The sequence below is a fragment of the Galleria mellonella genome, unplaced genomic scaffold (genome assembly GCF_026898425.1).
Source record: "Galleria mellonella isolate WM207_F2 unplaced genomic scaffold, CSIRO_AGI_GalMel_v1 utg312, whole genome shotgun sequence".
NCBI classification, from domain to species: domain Eukaryota; kingdom Metazoa; phylum Arthropoda; class Insecta; order Lepidoptera; family Pyralidae; genus Galleria; species Galleria mellonella.
The window spans coordinates 2,661,485-2,682,112 of record NW_026442074.1 but is presented as its reverse complement, the minus strand read 5'-3'; the positions used below and the strand labels follow the sequence as shown (position 1 = coordinate 2,682,112).

The 20,628-nt window shown below is 33.9% G+C and overlaps 1 protein-coding gene across 1 annotated transcript in view; it reads right to left on the bottom strand.

The window, feature by feature from the left end:
- LOC113515237 (putative metabolite transport protein HI_1104) overlaps positions 1-20,628 on the bottom strand; it is a 63,969-nt gene that overhangs the window by 8,537 nt on the left and 34,804 nt on the right. The window contains exons 3-6 of the mRNA XM_052895998.1: positions 14,133-14,256; positions 6,408-6,551; positions 3,918-4,200; positions 1,525-1,630 (exon numbers count right to left, since the gene is read on the bottom strand). Coding sequence (XP_052751958.1) covers positions 1,525-1,630; positions 3,918-4,200; positions 6,408-6,551; positions 14,133-14,256 — 657 coding nt within the window. The remainder of the gene's footprint in view (positions 1-1,524; positions 1,631-3,917; positions 4,201-6,407; positions 6,552-14,132; positions 14,257-20,628) is intronic.

Genomic DNA, 20,628 nt, shown 5'->3' with positions numbered 1-20,628 from the left:
AAGTAGTTTGAAATACCTCTTTTTTTACCTATGCTTGGTAGCACAAGCTAGCAATGGGACTGGCCGCCATTTCGCTACTTACCTATTATTTTTTTTTTTTTTTTGTTGGGTGAAAATGGTATGGTAACCCCGCCTGCGCTAACGGGATACGCTGGCGGAGCACCAGTGAAGGGCGATAGATGAGAATGAAAACAGGCCAGTTAGCCAATCATGATGAATTCATCAAGAATTAACCATGATAGTTTCCAGGGAGAACCGCGAGAAGGTAGACCTGGTTGGTTATATTGCTAGCAATAGGATTCTCAGTCTCCATTACTAACAATCCCTTTCCCCCCCGCTACATACCTATTTTTTTTTTTTTGATGGGTGAAAATGGTATGGTGTCCCCGCCTGCGCTAACGGGATACGCTGGCGAAGCACCAATGAAGGGTGATTGATGAGAATGAAAACAGGCCAGTTAGCCCATCATGTTGAATTCATCAGGAATTAACCATGATAGTTTCCAGGGAGAACCGCGAGGAGGTCGACCTGGTTGGGTATATTGCTAGCAATGGGATTCTCAGTCTCCATTACTAACAATCCCATTCCCCCCAACTACTTACCTATTATGGAAGTGGATGAACACTTTCCATATATAAATTTTCATAAAATAAAAACAATATATTGTCTTTGTATAATTTAATAGTGGCACTGATGGTTGGCATCATTAATTTAATGCGGTATTTAGTAGTTTTTGCACAATGACAAAATATACATGCAAAGTTCATACAGACTTTCAGTTATATATATATATATATATATATATATATATATATATATATATATATATATATACTAAGGGTATATATATATATATAAGTACATATATATATATATATATATATATATATATATATATATATATATATATATATATATATATATATATATATATATAATTTATATTATTTGATTTAAAAATTAAACTACTGACACTAGAACACTAGACACTAGAAACTAAACAAGCACATGGCTCAACTAAGCTTATGCGGGGGGGAAGCAATTGTTAAGAATGGGAAGGTTAGTCCCCATTGCTATCAGTATACTATCATATTGGACTTTGTACAAAAATCGATTGCTTGAGTACCTCTGTCCTATTCGTGTTTCAACCGTAAAGCAGTTGTGTTTGCTGTGTTTCGGTTTGAAGGGTGGGATATGGCGTGAATTTACTGAATACAGAGGAATAACATCGGAGTCCTCAGGAATGGTAAAGCATGGGGGATATCATGGCCGAAACAGTATACTCTGTTATGTCCATGGTACTACTCATATCTATAGGTAACGGTTACCACTTTTCTTTAGGTAGGCCGTCAGCTTGTTTGCCATTCTAAGTTGTATAAAAAAATTAAAAAAAAAAACATAGTTTGTAAGAAAATTGTTACTAACAAAATGGACCAAATTGTAGTCTGAATAATAAAGTATATTATTATCATTATATTATTTGCTATTACATTATGTAAAAAAAAAATATTGTACATGACTTACCTTCTTCTCCAATAGTAGTTCTTGGCGGTTCGCGTAGTGTCAGGAAAGTGAAGAACGCGATGACCAAGCCAATGATACCTGCCCCGTAGTAACACACTCGCCAGCTCTGCGAATGGTCATGTGGACTTTAATTTTTTTAGCATTATTTATCGAGGGAGGGGGGGATTGTTAATAATGCGGACTAATAGTTCTATTGCTAGTAATATACCCTATCGGGTCGACCACCACGTGGTCCCAGCCTGGAAATCATCGTTTTAAATTCCAGGTATATTCATCACGATGGGCTATCTGAACTGCCTTCTCATTCTCATCAATCATCCCTCATTGGTGCCCAGACGGGAATATATCTCCTGTGATCGTCATTAATAAAGAAAACATTATTTAACAGTGATTTCCCTAATGGATGTGAATTCGGACTTCCTGTCTCGTCCTACAGTTTGACTGGGAGAGAATGCTATGAGCGTTAAATCCGTTATTAACTGACTTCAAAATGAGGGAAATCCTCAGATCGATTGTACTTTTTAGATTAGAATAAAATATAAAATATTTATTGACAGAAAGACACAGTTACAAAAGAAGTTACAGAAATATTATATGTAAGAAGTGTCTCGTATTAGGCGAAAGGAACCGGCTCAGCTGACGCTGTGAGTGTCCCAATGCAATGTGTACAGCTGCACAGCGCTGGTTCCAGTCAGTCAACACAACTGTAATTGCATGTTACAAGAATGTGCCGCTTTTTCATGTTTATTACTTCATAATTAACCGTCAGTTGTAAACCCACGTGAAAAATTGTTTTTTATTTGAAAGGATATACTTACAGATTGGTTCCATAATTTTTTTATCATAGTTTAATTTTATTTTAATTAATTATTTAAAACCAAATAATTTATATTGCCACAATTAAAGTTGGCTTTTTTGTGAAACCCAATCTTAATTATATATATATATATATATATATATATATATATATATATATATATATATATATATATATATATATATATATATATATATATATATATATGTACATATTTTTGTACTACTCATATCTAATTTATTTATTATATAGTTTTTTTTACAACACGGGGCAAACTAGCACGCGGCTCACTTGATGGTAAGTGACTACCGTCGCCCATGATCACCCACAACACCAACGATATTGTAGGTGTGCTGCTAGCCTTTTAAAAAGGAATATGTTCTTTTCTTGAAGATTGTGATGTCGTACCGTATTATTCTCATTATATAGTTTTATTTATTCTTATAAATATATAAAATAGTGACCTCGTCTGTGCTTTAAATTTACGCGGATAGGTTATTTGTGATTAATAAATGTAGTGTAGTAATCATAGTTAATTTCAGGTGAACTCGTCACGATATGCCAAGTGGCCTGACTTCATCCTAATTATTAATTTAATTAATTAATGGTTAGGAGAAGTCAGGCCACATATTAATTAATATCTTGTGCACTTAACTGCATCCTATCATCAAATTGTGAAAGAGAGTATTTTTAGTTCGAACCAAAAAGAAAATTTCATCTTAGGTACCTATTTGTCATTCTTGTAAAAAACTTAAACAAAAAACGCTTCGCGCGTTTTTTTAGTAGGTAAATATATATATTTTTATATATAAATGTTTTTGTGGAAGGCATATTATCAATTTTCCTTTATATATATTTTTAATTTTATTATTATTAAATTAGATATCCTAATTAACGTTTGAAAAGTTTATGGTTTTCCTAATTAATTAGAATTAAACCAATTACTTTAATGAATCAAATGTTCCAAAATTAAATGTGAACAAGATAATTTCGGTTTAGCCAAAGTGCTTAATAATTCACGAAAGTTTCAAGTATAATTCTGCTAATAAAATATTTTTCAAAGTGACAATAAACTGCTAACAACCCTACGTTCATTTTGGTAATTATTTATTTTTTATTTCGTTTGTTATTATTTCAACCACCTATTTAAAGTAATTTTATTGTTTTCTTTGTATTGTCATTATACATTATGTTATAAATAGATAGGTTTTTAAATAGATGGAAATAAATGGTTACCCTGTCTTAAAATTTAATGCATATTTTAATTTGATACGCCATCTATATGCTACTTCCAAAATGTACCTGTGTACGAAGTCGCAGGTAAAAGCTTTTTCAGAGATGTGGTGAGTGCCAAAGTGAATCCATGTCTCGGACATATGGCACCTCGAGGATATATCGTCTAGTTTTTGATGGGTACACTCCCATCTTACGGGGAGATTCCTACAGTACCCATTCACCCCCCACAAGGTGTATGGGTCTGCATAAAGCATTTTCCAAAAAAGGTAAAAGCTTTTTATAAAAATCAAAATTTTTACAAGGAAAAAAATCTTAATTGAACCATAAATAAGTCACTTACCAAACCCCATGCGTTGATATCAGGTATGTATCTTCCAACGGGGAAAGCAATTCCATATCCTCCATAAATTCCCCAGTTGAATATCGACAGTACCAACGCCCTCTGATGTTCCGGGAATAGATCTGTCAGTATGCCGGTGGCTAGTGGGTTGCATCCGGACTCTCCTGCGGCCATGATCATCCTTAGTACGACCAGGTGCCAGTACTCCGTAACAGTCCCCATGAGGAGTATGGCGATTGCGAAGACCAGGGTGCACACGGCGAGAACTCGAGCTCTGTTGTATCTGATGAAGGAAAGTATCATTAGAAGTAGTATAATTAGAAGATGTTTGTACGTAGAAGATATTTTAAAAAATGATGGAAGCCAAAATAATTTGTAGAAATTTTGGTGGTCATACACACACAAACTTAGTTGCAATTCTAGCATATAGTTTCGGAAATTCTGGTTTCCATAAAACATAGTAACTAATGTAAATACCATAACTTATCTGTCGTTAAATATCCATGCACCTACGTGTATCCAAACTCACATGAAACATTATATAATTAGATTAACCCTGTTCGCCGCATCATAACTGTAAAATAACTTGCTTTGACTTCCACGAGACAGGCTTTGCCTAGTTTGGGGTCATAACTACATATATTGTACCATAGGCTGTACGGAGGAACAACATCTGTTGTCCTCAGGATTAGCAACGCATAGGGGGTATGATGGGCGAAACCGTATACTCTGTTATGTCCATGGTACTGCTCATGTCTATATTTTGTTCAAGGATAAAAAAAAGGCTAATTTTGTTCAAAGAAATAAAGATATTCTTATTCTATTCTTATTCTTACATAGACCTCCCCGTTGGGGGGTTTTGTCAGTAGTTGCTACGTTTGGCAGGCGGGTTGACAATCGCAATCAGGCTTTGGTGGTGTTTTAAAAGGAACGTTGTTGCCCATCCCTCGATTATTAAGTTCCCTTAGTCGCCTCTTACGACACCTCCGGGAATAGAAGGAGTGGGCTATCCTATGCAGCGATTCCATGACTGTAGTAAGTAATGTAAATAAGTACCATAAAATCACACCAATTAACTGGCCCTCAAGTTAGGAAACCCTATGTTAAGAGAAACCAGGCAGCAAACATCTAGCAACACTACGTTTTTTCCTAATTTAGCCCGGCCGGAAATCTAATCCGGGACCTCATTTATGCAAAGCAACATGCCAATCATTGTACCACTGAGGTCATTGGGTAGCCACTATGATTGGTGTGGGGGAAGGGATTTGTAGTAATGGGGAGGTTAGTCCCCATTGCTATCAATATACCCTATCAAGCGGTTCCCCCTGCAACTATCGTGACTAATTTATCGTTGAATTCGTCACGATGGGACAACTGACTTGGTTTTACATCCTTACTCATCCTTTTTCATCCTCACTGGTGCCCTGCCAGTTTATACCGATAGCGCAGGCGGGGTTCCTATTTCATTATCGTCTATTAAAAAATCTATGGATGGAATAAGAGAAATGTTATTTCAACGGTTGGATGCACTGTGCCGGCTCACCAAATAAATTTTCACGGTACATTTGAAGGACCCAACTCCAAGGTTATAGGAACAAGGAAAAATATTATGGGAAAGGCCATGCCACAGACCATTGCGCCATCATAAACTACCTAATTTTTTTGTTTAGTGGCAATGCATGATGTGTGGCAAGAACAGCTCTGTATATTCTGCGATGTCTTAGGTCCCTATTTCTGTTATAAACGATGGTTACCACTTTCCAATAGAGTAGTTTTTTTATAACACAGAGGGCTATCGACAATGCGGTTCACCTGATGGTAAGCGACTATCGCCGCCAATGATCGCCCGCAACATTAGAGGCATTGCAGGTGTGCTGCTGGCCTTTTAAAAAGGAATATGCTCTTTCATTGCAGGTTATGATGTCGTATCGGTTTGGAAATACTGCTGCTGGAAGTTGATTCCAAAGAGTGGTTGTACAAGGAATAATGATAGATGCTTTAAAAAATGCACGGTGGAGGACCGCCACTCATCTAGATGGTTGGGACAGAACTTTAATTTGTGGCGGGTAGTACGGTGGTGAAAATCAGCAGCATTTATTTGTAAGCATTGTTGTCATTTTGAGTAGTACACTTGGCTATCAAAAACAATTTGGAAGGTAAACAGGTTGACGGTCTACATGATGGGAACTGACAGTACACGTCCGTAACGTGTCGAATACACTAACCTCCAAAATTGCCCAACCGATTTCAATGCTATAATCCAACTTCTCAAGGTTGACCTGGAGAAATTCCTTTAAGAGATGAGCCCATCTGTATATTACCTCATTTTGTTTTATAAACAATCTGTATTAAACGTGTGCATTCACTTAAAGCTTATACGAACAAATAGGATAGTTTTAAATCCGATAAGTGGTGCTGTTGTCGAGATCTTGTATCCATACGAAGCCGGGGCAGGCAGCTAGTACGTTATAATCATTAAAAAATACTCACTTATCAGCAACCACGCCTAGTATGACTCCTACAACTGTGAAGACAGCCATGAAAGCCGGTCCAGCCAAAATCTGATAGTCTATGCCGAGGCCATTGTATCCCCATTCGCAGTACCTCGTTCCATTCAGGGTTAGCGCCTCACATCTGAAAACAAATATATAATTGTCATATCTATATATTAAATATTGTTTGTAAGAGGAAAGGTACTGTTGGTATTAAATTATTCATCAGTTAATATCATCAGATCTTGAGTATCATGTCTATTTCATGTGGTCTCTCTGGAAATCGTAGTAGTTAATTACAAGTGAATTAATCATAATGGACCAACTAACATGTCTCTTTCCTCAGTTTGTTTAGAACCTCTTACTGGTACCCCGCCAGCATGTCCCATTTTCAGTTTTTAGTTTTTAGTTATTTTTTAATATATATATATATATATATATATATATATATATATATATATATATATATATATATATATATATATATATATATATATATATATATATATATATATATATATATATATACATATTAATTTTGGTATACAAGGTGATATCCTAGTGGTATTCTCATAATTCAAAACGTGGATTACAGTTTGTATAGATAGCGGAAATAATAGATATTGGTGGTGTAGGTCTAGTCTAACTTATCATATCAGGTAGACCGTGTTCTGTTGAAGACAGAAATCAAGATTCTCTGGAACTTAAGAGAATGGATGAGAAGATTATGAAAATGAATGAAGCAAAAGATGTACGTAAGACTAAGGATAGAGGCATTTGGTACTCGCTTCTGTATTTCGGTACATGTACCTAACTATGTGTTCGGTACAATAAATAAAATGAAATAGTCCCGGGATGTTTTTGTTTTAAACTATTCGAAGGTCACATTTTGCTAATTCGAAGGCTAATTATTTACGCAGCATTGTATCGACACAAGTGGCCTTATCACGCGACGATTTAAGAGTTAATTAATCAGAATAGTCTAAATTATTGTCCACGGAAGTTGGGAGTTTTTTTTTGTGTGACAAAGCAATAAGACAATGTACCTAATATTGTTATTAAATGCAAATAGCATAGTGAGCATATATCTTTATGCAAAAAATTATGTTACTTTTCTATGCATTATTTCTTAACCTCTATCGAATTCCTTTATTTATCGGGTCCGTTTGGTAAGAGACCTCTTTACAATTCTACCCTATAAAAGGAGGTTCTCAAGTTTTCATGTATATTTATTTGTTATCTTATATAAATATATTTTATCTATTCATTTTACAGTGTCTTTACAGTTTGTGATATCTGTAATCCTTTTGCTATAGAACAGCCGCATGTAAATGACTTTTTTCTATTTAAGACAAGATTTATTTCTATAAAGTGATCTGAACATAGTAAACCTCCCAATAGGGGAAAGACTGGGTCCAGGAGTAAGCAGTTAACGGCATAAGTACTTGTAAATGTTATACTGCAAATTTTATATTTCTTAGCCTGTGATCGACTCATCATTGCAAGATCTACCTCTATGCCTTTACGCATGTTTCCATAACCGGATCGTTTCTATTATCTTTTATTTTGCTAATTGTATTCAACATTATTGCTAATCAATGCTAAAATCATTCCATATATATTACACAGTTTCATGACTGCACGACTCAGTAAATGACTGTTTTATTGTATCCATAAACCTATTTATTTTTTATCTTGGGAGCATAAAATCCTTATTATATGTTTATATATATAATATGTTTATATATATAAACATATTATTTATGTTTAGGTCTATGTTTTTGTTTTTTTTTTTATACAACTTAGAATGGCAAACAAGCTGACGGCCCACTTGATAGAAATTGGTAACCGTCGTCTATAGACAGAGCAGTACCATGGACATAACAGAATATACTGTTTCGCCCATGATACCCCCCATGCGTTGCCATTCCTGAGGACTCAGGTGTTATTCCTCTTTACCCAGTAAATTCACGCCATATCCCTTCAAACCGAAACACAGCCATGCAAACACAACTGCTTCACGGTTGAAACACGAATGGGACAGAGGTACTCAAGCAATCGACTTTTGTACAAAGTCTCCCTCTTGTCAAAATATCTATCAAACTATTATTGTGTTTCTTAGAATATACAGATATTTTGTATCTATATTAGTATAGTGTTGTATTAACTGACTCTATACTTCATATAGTCTGTAATTTGATTGTCATTTTAATATTAACTGGTTCCCGTCTGTTTTGTTGCTTTTATCTTATTCCCTCTGCTTTTTCCATTGTGGATAAATTAATACTACTGCTACTGTCTCTTCTTTTTCATTTAAGAGTTTCCTCTTGTCGGTGCAACTAATTCGTGCATCTTCTTCCAGCCAGCTCTATCCCAGGCCATATCTTTGATCTCCCTATACGACATGACACCTAGTGTTTCTTTTATCTTGCCCGTGTAGTTATTCCTCGGTCTTCCTCTTCCTCTTTGCTACTGTCTATACATTTTTGTTTTGTTTTTGTTACATTACATAGTATCATCATCGTTATCATATCAGCCTTTAACTGTCCACTGCTGAACATAAGCCTTCCCTTCTAGGAGGGTTTGCCAGTAGTAGCCACGCTTGGCAAGTGGATTGGCAACCGCAGTTAGGCTTTGGAGATGTTTTAAGAGGGACGCTGCTGCTCATTCCTTGTCTTCATTTAGTCGCCTCTTACGACACCCACGAGAATGAACCCGGCATAGAATAGATGGGCTACCTATTCTATACCGGGACCACATGGACATTATAATAGTATGCTTTCAGATTATTTGTTTTGAGTTAATTATCGCCTCTTTATTATTCCATTGTTGTGGCATTGCATGGGCGTCACAGTATATTCATTGTAAAACAACCATGTATTGTTTATATAGAAAATAATATCTACTTTCTATCAAGTAATATGACTAGTATTTCATACAGTTTTGTTCACGTCGTCCGTATATTGAAAAGATATACGGATCTTTTAGATCCTAAAAACCCTTTCAAAATCTTAGAAGGCATTTCAACGTTTACTCGTATAAATGGAAATATTTTATGTGTACGCATATCGCAAAACGTGCATGGGCTAAATGGCGGTCAGAGATAGCTAATATGGAAGGTTGTAGAACTTCTGATAATAATAATAGTGGTCAATCTTTGAGTGTTGGCAGTCGCACACATATCAATGGTAATGGAATTAAACAAAATAATTCAAATAAATATAGACTTCTGCAAAATTACATCTAGTTCAGTAAAATAACGTATTTACGTTATGTACCTATGCATTTTTTGATCGATTCGCAATTTTAAATCTTTTTGTCGACTATAGGTATAATGTAGATGGATATTTTAATATAAACTAGATTCCTTTCCGTATCTTTTTTAACCTGGTAGCAATGAAAAGGCTATGTTTTGCGTTTGTGAGTTAACGACGTGACTAAATTGCAGTTAGGTACTTATTTACTCAATTTAATTTGTTATTTTATCATATTACTTTACTAGCGACCCGTCCCGGCTTTGCACAGGTAGATAATATAGAAATCTTTGAAAAAAAAATTTATATAATTCATAATTCACAAATACTACAAGTATAATGCTACAGCTTTCTATAAGTGAAAGAATTTAAAAAATTGGTTAAGCATTTTTTAAGTTTATCCATTACAAGCAAAAAATAAAGTTTATCAGATTTAGACGACTAGCTCTTAATCACGACTTCGTCCGCTTATTTACGATATTTAAATTACCTGATAAGACAATATTACAAGAAATGACAAAAAAGGTCAGCTGTCAATTTTGTATAAATGGTTCGTTTTGCGACTCACGTTTCTTTAAGAAAAATATTGTGTCACGTAGAATATACTCTTAAATAAATGCTAATAGATTACTAAGTAATTATAAAGCGATAAAATGAAACCAAATTTTCACCCCGTAATTCTATCGTTATGTAACAATTACCAGGATCAACATACATAAACTAATCATACCAAGGGGAAAAAAGTTTATGGAGGTTAAACCTCATTGCTAGCAATATATCCTGTCCGGTCGACTTCCACGCGGTCCTTCGACTTTACTACGTTACTCTAACTGACCTGATTTCATCCTCTTCACCGTATCCTCCTCCAATGAAGCCCCGACATTGTTTATCGTTAGGACAAGCAGGTGCATTTATTTCATCTTCATCATCACCATTAAAAAAAACTCACCAGTCATTATTTACTATTCATTGTAAACCACAATGTGAGTACTTAGGAACAAAGTAAAGGGTAAGGGCCTTGATACAATCCTTTGGCCTTCGTAATCCAAGATCAAGTCATCGTGAATGACTAAGCTGAAATCTAATTAGCCTATTGCCTAAATAGATGTAATTTTACGCGTATCAGCTCACAATAATTGTTTACATTTGCTGCGTACTTCAGTTAAATCTGAACTTAATTTATATCATATTTACGTAATGGCCCTGTGGTCCCAGTATAAAATAGGCCACCCCTTCCTTTTCCGTACGTGTAGTAAGAGGCGACTAAGGGACGAGAGATGGACAGCAACAGTTTTGAAATATAGACTTTGACATACTTGTTCGATGTTACCTTTTGTCTTCATGTCCTTCATTATTCTAATAAAAACACATATGCACACATACACATGCACATATATACACATAATTCTCTCTGAACAATTTTTTTCTTTCTAATAAGCAATTTATATACTTGACGATTTACAACAATTACCCATATTTAGAACTAACAAAATTTTTCATCGTGCCTCCCACCAAATTGTTTATAATTACTCCTCTCCATTCAAAGGTTGCCTGGAAGAGATCGCTCTTAGCGATGAGGTCGCCCATTGTTTTCTCATTGTGATTATTTCTTGTAATTATTTATATTTATAATAAGTTTACTATTGTAATCTTTTGGAGGAAACAATAAAGAGTATCTATCTATCTATCTATATGTTTATAAGATTAATAAATAGCAAAAAAATATTTTTTAAAAATACTTTGTTTAATTTTCTGTCTGTTTAAAGACTGTTTGTTTTCGCATCAAGCAAAGGCTGCTGCATCAAAATGAATGCGCTTTTCAGTTATATTAAAAAAAAATCTGGTGTATATTTTATCTTGATACGCCATCGAGAAGTGATCCGTTACTTACAGATGGCGTATAAAGATAAAACATACGCCAAATTTTAAATTACATCTTCAGGAACACGACTGTGTAAACTGTATCTTTTTTTTTAAGTGTATAATTGTTTATGTTTAAGTTATAATTATTATTGATATGCGCCAAATAAATATTTTCCTTTCTTTCTTTCTTTTTTATTCTGTTTTTTTTTTTTTTAATGAATGATAATAGAATGATAACCTCGCTTGCGTTATCAGTATATATTGGCGGGGCATCAGTGAGGGATGATAGGTAAGGATAAAGCAGCAGCAGCGTTTATCGCATGATTACGGAACAAACATACAGACAGACAAATCAAATTTTAATAATTAAAAAGTAGGATACTTTTGAAAACTAAGCATTTGAAGTAGCTGCCAAGTAGCTTGTACTACACGTATTTTATTATAAAAGAAACATAAGCGGCAGCTTCTGTAATAACAGTTTCCAATATTAATTGGTCTCAATGAAACTGTCAAATGAATCACTTTATAAATAACCGTCACAATGAAGAATAACCTAGTAAGAAATAAACATTTAACGTTTGAAATGTATGATGAGTTTAAACCTCAAATGACCAGAGGGTCACTATCATTACAATAATTTACTAATTGGACATTTAATTAACCTACAGGATTCTATTTACCTTTTCTCATTTCTTTTACTGGTGTAATGTGATTTTTTAACGTACTCGTTTCTGGATAATCCACGTCTTGTTTACAAAAAATGCTGTAATATTATTGTATATACTCGTATAATAACTTTAAATATCACCGAAACCTTTTTTTTATATAACTTTAAATGGCAAACAAGCTGACGGCCCAACTGATGAAAAGTGGTAACAGTGGTAACTTATGAACATTATAATAGAAGGTAAGATAGAAGGAAGGAGGGGAAGAGGGAGACCGAGACATAGTTACATCAGGCAGATCAAGGAAGGAGTTGGTGTCGTGTCGTATCAAGAGGTGAAGAGACTCGCTGAAAATCGTAGTGAGTGGCAAGAGCTCCACCGACAAGAGCGCAGCTCTTAAATGGATAGATAGATAGTTAGACCACATTATCAATAATAAAAAAATTAAAAAAATATATCAAATATCCACTACATTATATTCTAATTGATTTTTTTTTTATTTTAACGTCTCAGTTGCTATTTTTAAAATGCAACTGAGACATTGTTAAAACTAAGACGGTCACTTAGTAAACTAGGTCGCATCTGTCTCTCTCAATGTGGCCATTATTATTTCCATACAAGTTAACTAAGAATACAGTTACAACTTATCTAAGAATACAGTTTTTTTTTTTTTTTTATTAACATTAGACTTATTTGAAAACGTGTACTTACATAATTAAAACCGCGTTTACAGCTCGAGCTGCGTTTAAGTTAAATATTTTTAATGACTAAACTGTGACCGGTTTTGAATAAGTAGGTTTTGAACAGGTTTTCTTGTTTAGCGATAAAAAAATGTATTTGACACTTGCCAACAAAATATAACAAAGGTAATTAAATGTTAAAATAATAGACAATAATTTATTATTAATATATTATGAAAAATTATAACATGTCTCAAGGTTAAATAGGATAAAGAATGTATCTAAGTTAGTATGGAGATCTGAATGGAATTTTGGGTAAAAGGTAGTTCAAATATGCTTACAATGTATCCAACCTGACGACTCGTCTGATGGAGGGTGCTATCAGTCGTTAACTATACACATGAAATGCGCCATGGAAATCGCCATGAGGACTAACATGTAGATAAGGAAGTCGATAACGTGGCGCGTTCTCTGAACCATTAAAATTAAAATGCCAGTTTGACCAATGATCTTGATCTTATCTTTATTGTAAGGACCAATATAAACTAATTTTCTAATAGATTTTAACCAATATTATTATAATTTTAAATTATAATAATCCATAAAATAGTATCTTCGTGAAATCTTCAAATTAAAATATTACATTAAGACATAGTTTTAAAGAATCGGTGACTCTGAATCTGCCTCAGTAACTAAACCAGACTTTGTACAAAAGTCGTTTGTTTGGATACCTCTGTCCCATTCGTGTTTCTACCGTGAAGCAGTTGTGTTTGCATAGTTGAATTTCGGTTTGAAGGGTGCGATATAGCAGTGAATTTACAGGGTACAGAGGAATGATACCTTAGTCCTTAGGAATGGTAATGCACTGGAGGTATCATGGGCGAAACAGTACACTCTGTTATGTCCATGGTACTACTCATGTCTATAGGCGACAGTTACCACTTCTCCATCAGGTGGGTCATCAGCTTGTTTGCCATTCTAAGTTGCAAAAAAAAAGAAACTAGGTTATAGTCATTGCCCAATTGTGGGATGGGCACGCCTCCCCGTCCCCCTTTTAAACACGTATATGCACATGAATGGTAAAGACTAATACTCCATTAAAAGGTGCAATGCCTCTGGTGTTGAAGTTAATCATGAGCGACAGAAGTCACTTACTATCAGGTGAGCCGCATTCTTAATTTCCCCACTGTATTATAAAAAAGGGCGCTAACAATATTTATTTCTCTCTGCGATATATGTACAGGCTTAAAACTTGTCTTACGTTTCTGAAGAGTTAACCTTCTCGCAGACGACTGGGAGCTGGCTCAGGGTCAGGTGTGTAGCGTTCAGCATGCACGACTTGTCGCCGTAGTGGAGATCGTCCGCGGTCACTTTGGATGTAGTGCCTGGGGATAAAATGTTGGAGTTTAATTAACGTTTGTTATATTATGGCTATTATAAGTATACTATAAAAGATGAATAGCTACCTTTTGGCTTAGCATCAGGGCTGGGCAGTATTTTAATTATTTGTAATAAAAAAAAAACGCACAAAAAAAGTACTTGGCTTTATGTATTTTTTTAATCATTTATGTTATCTCATTTTTTATGTATACCTATTTATGTTATAATTTGTGTGCTGTAAGTAATGCAAATAAATTATCTATCTATCTATCTAATATATATAATTGAAATACCATTCTTGAGGACTTAGGGGTTATTCCTCTGTACACACACATGCAATCACAACTGCTTTACGATTAAAACACGAATAGGACAGAGGTGCGCAAGCAAATGACTTTTGTACAAAGAAATAGGTAGGTAGGTACTGGTAGAAATAGACAAAATAAATTAAAAATAAAAAAAAAAACATTGTTTTGACTTCCGTTGCTTCTGCTTAAATCAATTTTTTGTGTTGTGTCAAAGATTGACTGGGAGAGAATGCTATACAAGTATAGCATTAATTCTGCCTTATGTACTAGACATTTGTTGTAAAGTGTTTAATAAAGAATAAGTAAACATTTTTTTTTCTCTTTAAACACATGCGACAAACATGTTAAATACATAGAAATGCTGCTCACCATCGGATGGTACGTACTTACCAATTTATTGTAACATATAGACATGTTGTTTTATATTTATAACAACCAGGTGATGGACTAAAAATACTGTATTGATTAACTCCAGTTAAACCGGCTTGACATTTAGAAGTAGGACACGTATGTGTCGCACTTGTTATGCACATATTTTTATGATAATATAAGCATTTTTTTTTAATTATTATATAGATTATCGTACTTATTTAAAAAAAAAAAATTAACTACACGATGTCTGTCCATGGGAGATATTTAAAAGCAAAGCAAAAAATGAGAGGTCCAAATAAGAAAGATAGAAGGCAAAATAATTTTTTAGGAATTTTATAGTACTATTGGTGCTTGTGTATGTGTATATTTGTTTTGGCATCAAACAATTTTTACTGAACCAATTTAGATGCAGTTTCTGAAGGTTTAACTCGAAATATGGTGTATTTCATCTTGGTACGCCATCTGTATGCATCTGTATCATGCATTCGATGTAAATATATAATAAGTAAATAAAATATATACATATATAATCATAACGTGAGTATTTTTTACGTATAATTATGTACCTTAGATTGCATGGTTTATAAGAGATAAATGTATATTACAAAGTCATAGTTATTATGTGCAGAAACCGTCTGTATAGGGACACGATTTGTGTATTGTGGTACAAGGATTGTGGGTAGGAGTAAAAATTCTGCCTCAGAAGCGGAGAAATGACAGCGCTACATTAGTCTACTCGTGACCACGGCCGGTGTAACATGGTCGAAACGTCGAGATAATTCAGATAAATTATCGTAGTTTCCCTTAATGCACACATTAATTCCCGTCTCTTATAAACCATATATTAGTAATACTTGTAATATTATATTTTTTATAATTAATCTTTCAAAAAGTTCCGTTATAAAAATTAAAAAAAAAAAAAGCAACAGCTGAGTTTCTCGTCCGTACTTCTTGACTGAAATTGTGTTCCGATTGAGCGGCAATGAAAAAAATGACTATTAAAAATTTAAATATAAAATTTATACGAATAAAAATATTTCTTTCTTTCTTTCAATACAATCTCTGTTTAGTTTGGCAATAGATGGCGCGGTGTATTATCTCCAATTGTACTTATTTATTCTTGTTAATTTATTTATAAATGATACAGGTGCGTGTATACATATGTTTTGTATTACTCGTAATGTCTCTCAATCCATCATTCATCTACTTAATGAACAGTCAAAATGTTGAATAAATTAACTTATTGTTTTTTATTTAATTTACGATTGATGACTCTACATCATAATTATTTTTTTATTATTATTACCATATTAGCTGTTGATTGTCCATAGCAGAACATAGACCTCCTCCATAGTATTGCCAGTAGTTGCCACGCTTGGCAGGTGGGTTGGTAACCGTAGTTAGGCTTTTGTGATGTTTAAAGAGGAATGCTGCTGCTCATGCCTCGACCATTAACTCTCTGTTAGTCTCGGTATAGAATTGATCTCATGCAGAATAGGCTCACGGGGACCACACAGTCATTGTTATCAATAATATAATACATGCCAAATGTTGAGACTAAATTTTATAGGCGTTTGTATTATATAAAAAATATAATGTTTTTTTTTTGTTATTATCAAGTGTTACTATATAATTTACATGGTACATTAAGTAATCTGTTTACATCTTTGTAATATCACGCAAAGCCTCTTACGGGGTATGTAGAATTTGCATGAATTTGCATGCCTACAATTTTAAGGCAATTAAACAGATGCCAAAAACTTCTGTTACACAGCCTTTATTATATTAAATAACTGTATAAAACAAATAAATATCTCATTTCATTTCTCATCTCATATATTACTTATTTCTAAATACATAGTAGTAATGCGCGACTTTACTAATCCGACTACTAATTATTCGACTAAGCAAATCATTCGGATTATTCGGATTATTCGAATGATTTGATAATCATTTGACTAGTAATTTAATTGATCAGCTTACTAATGTCAACCGACTACTAATGTCGCCCGACTATTACTCGTAATATCATTCATTAGTAGCCGTTGATGTACTAATTGACACGAACATAGCCGAGTCGACCCGATCGTTGTTTTCTAATGGATAAGAGTGTTACCAATTTAAAAAGTTTCTACAGTTTTAAAAAATATTACAATTATTCGATAAAATTGACATTTCAGTATTTAGTGGCGTTTTTTTTTCGTCGTCGTTTTTACTAAGATGGTAATGTAGTAGTAATGGATGCAACATGTAATATAAAATTGACATTTGAATATTTAGTGGCGTTTTTTTTAATATTAAGTCGTCGTTTTTACTTAAGATGGTTTTAAATGTAGTAGTAAATTAACAATTCTTATGCATGTCGATTACAATTGAACTTAATAGTAAACAGATTGAGAGAAAGGACTCTGTTGTAATTAGTAACTAATTAGTAAAATCATTCGAATAAGGAAGTTAGTATTTTTTTACAACACAGGGGGTAAACGAGCATTCGGTTCACCTGATGATAAGTGACTACCGCCGCCCATGATCACTCATAACACCAACGGCATTGCAGGTGTGATGCCGGCCTTTTAAAAAGGAATATGCTCTTTTCTTGAAGGTTATAATGTCGTATCGGTTCGGAGATACTGCTGCTGGAAGTCGATTCCAAAGGGTTGTGCGTGGATGAAAGTGAATGTATATTACTAATTTAGTAGTCGAATTATAAAATTAGTAGTTACTAATTAAATTAATCGAATCACATAATCATTCGGATTCGCGCATCACTTAGACATAGTAATAAAGTTGTCTACAAACTCTCAATTTAATGTTTATGATTAATACGAGATTACTTTCTTGGAAGCGTGTTTTTCAGTCGGCTCCTGTTTGTATCATTCGATGGATTTATCTTCGTCATTCTTGATTACATCACGCACACGTTTGATACGTTTCATGTATTTATTATATACTCAAACCCAATAGCAGATATTTATGTTTTCTGTTTACTGTAATACCTGATCCATATGGATATTTATTTATTTATTTAACTCTTTATTGTACCAGAAAAAAAATTATACAATGACAATTGAATAATTCAAGTGAAATACGATATGATATGGAGTACGAATTATAATTATCATCGTCATCATATCAGTTCTTTACTATCCACCGCTGAACATAGCTTCCTCATAAATTAAATACCCCCTTATTTACCAGTAGTGTCAACGCCTGGCGGTGTTTTTTTTTTGATGGGTGAAAATGGTATGGTAACCCCGCCTGCGCTAATGGGATACGCTGGCGGAGCACCAGTGAAGGGTGATAGATGAGAATGAAAACAGGCCAGTTAGCCCATCATGATGAATTGATCAGGAATTAACTATGATAGTTTCCAGGGTGAACCGCAAGGAGGTCGATCTGGTTGGGTATTTTGCTAGCAATGGGATTCTCAGTCTCCATTACTAACAATCCCTTTCCCCCCAACACGCCTGGCAGTTTGGTTGATATTTTAAGAGGGACGCTGCTGCCCATCTCTCCATCATAAGCTCCCTTAATTGTCTCTTACGACACCCACGGGAAAGAAAGGGGTGGCTTATTCTTGCCGAGACCTACACAGCTTAAACCTCAAACCGAAATACCGTCATATATTATTATTTTTATTTTCTCTTACTATTACTTTATTTTGCATTTATTTCTATTGGATATAAAGATTTTTCCATATTTATTTATTTATTTTTATTTATTTATTTATTTACACTTTATTGTACACAAAAATTACATAGAGTCTATATTAATTGAAGATATACTACAGGCGAGCTTAACTCTGTAAGAGTTTTCTTCCAGCAAATTTATATATTATATTTATGTATGAAAAAGTTGGATGTGGCGTGAATTTACAGGATACAGAGGAATAACAACTGAGTCCTCAGGAATGGCAACGCATGGGGGTATCATGGGCAAAACAGTATACTCTGTTATTTCCATGGTACTGCTCATGTCTATAGGCGACGGTTACCACTTTCCATCAGGTGGGTCATCAGCTTGTTTGCCATTCTAAGTTGTATAAAAAAAAACATTATACATATATATAATTGAGATGTAGAAGAAAGGTTTGCTGAAAGAAATCTCTTATTAGAGATAAGCTCGCCTTTGTACATTATGTTTAAAATTAATTGTTCTTAACATTGTGTTTTGTGTACAATCAAGAATAAAAAATGTTGTATACTTTTGACGATTTATTTGTACAGATATATGACATACGAAGACAAATATATACAAAGAATTCTCTTTCGTCTACTCTGGCCTTTACTATCACTTCACTAGAAGATGTATTTAAGTATATAGAGAAATAATTGTAACATTTATAGGAAAAAATAACGTAATTCTGTAACGTAATTAACGTAACGTAACGTCTGTATTATAGCCGCCCTAAATCTATCACATTAAAAAATAAAAGCCGGCCAAGGGCGAGTCGGACTCGCGCTACGAGGGTTCCGTACAAAATCATCAAGTCTAAAAACTTTTTTTTTGTAAAATAGCTACAAGTTTACAGTTTTCGGATTTTTTCCTTTACTTGTGCTACATGACGTTGCTTCTTGTCAAATTTCATGATTCTAGGTCAACGGGAAGTACCCTATAGGTTTTGATTCCCTTTGCGAATGTCAAAATATGCATATATAAATGAAACATAAACGGTCGTATCTTTTGATTGCGTCGATTTAGAAGCTTGATTTTTTCACTGCTTTAAGAGATTGCAGATCTGAGTATATGATATTAATTTCAACTTTATACCTCCACGCGTTCCTAAGAAAAGGGGTCTTGACAGACGGACAGATGGACGAACAACGAAGTGATCTTATAAGGGTTCGGTTTTTCCTATAGAGGTATGGAACCCTAAGAAACAAAGGTAAACCGGTATTATTATTAGCATTCAATCAAATTAAGTCAATCGAGTATGACTCGTTTAGTTTTTGCATTCTAATGTTAACCTTGACATTGCTCGTCGACTAATCTTACGTAATTACTCAAGCATTAAAAAAATAGCAATGAATTTTTTACTGTCAGATATTTGTATTAAAAATAATCAATGGGCATACTGGCAAAACTTGTTTTGCTATGCAAATATGTGGGCTTCACGTGATTTTTATTATAGATAAAGGATACCATTTTTTATTAATTTATTCACTAGCTTTTACCTGCGACTTCGTCTGCGTGACCGGAATATCATTGAGGTAAAAATTTGCCTATGTCCTTCTTCATCCCTAATAGTATATGTATACCAAATTTCATAGTGACTAGTTAAGTAATAAACTCACTTTTACTTTTATTATATAAGAAATACCAAGAATACTTAACTCACAATACATGTATTGATATAATAATGTAGATGTTCAGTAACATATTGTAAAACTCCGGAGATAGCCTGGAGATCAGGATCTGGAGACAAGTGGTACAGGTTTCGACCTAGTTCAGACTCCAGACTCTCACAAGGATAATAATTTTAAGTTAAAATACTAAATAGTCACACAATGTAATATATTCCTTGTGAGTAGTAAATAAAGATTATTTATTATTTATTTATACGCTTTTGTACATTCACATATAGTATAGATATTATGTTATAACAAAAATGTACACAGGCGAACTCATCCCTTAAAGGGATTTCTTCCAGACAACCATGAGAACCCGAAAGTATTGTATATAAAGCATAACATATAC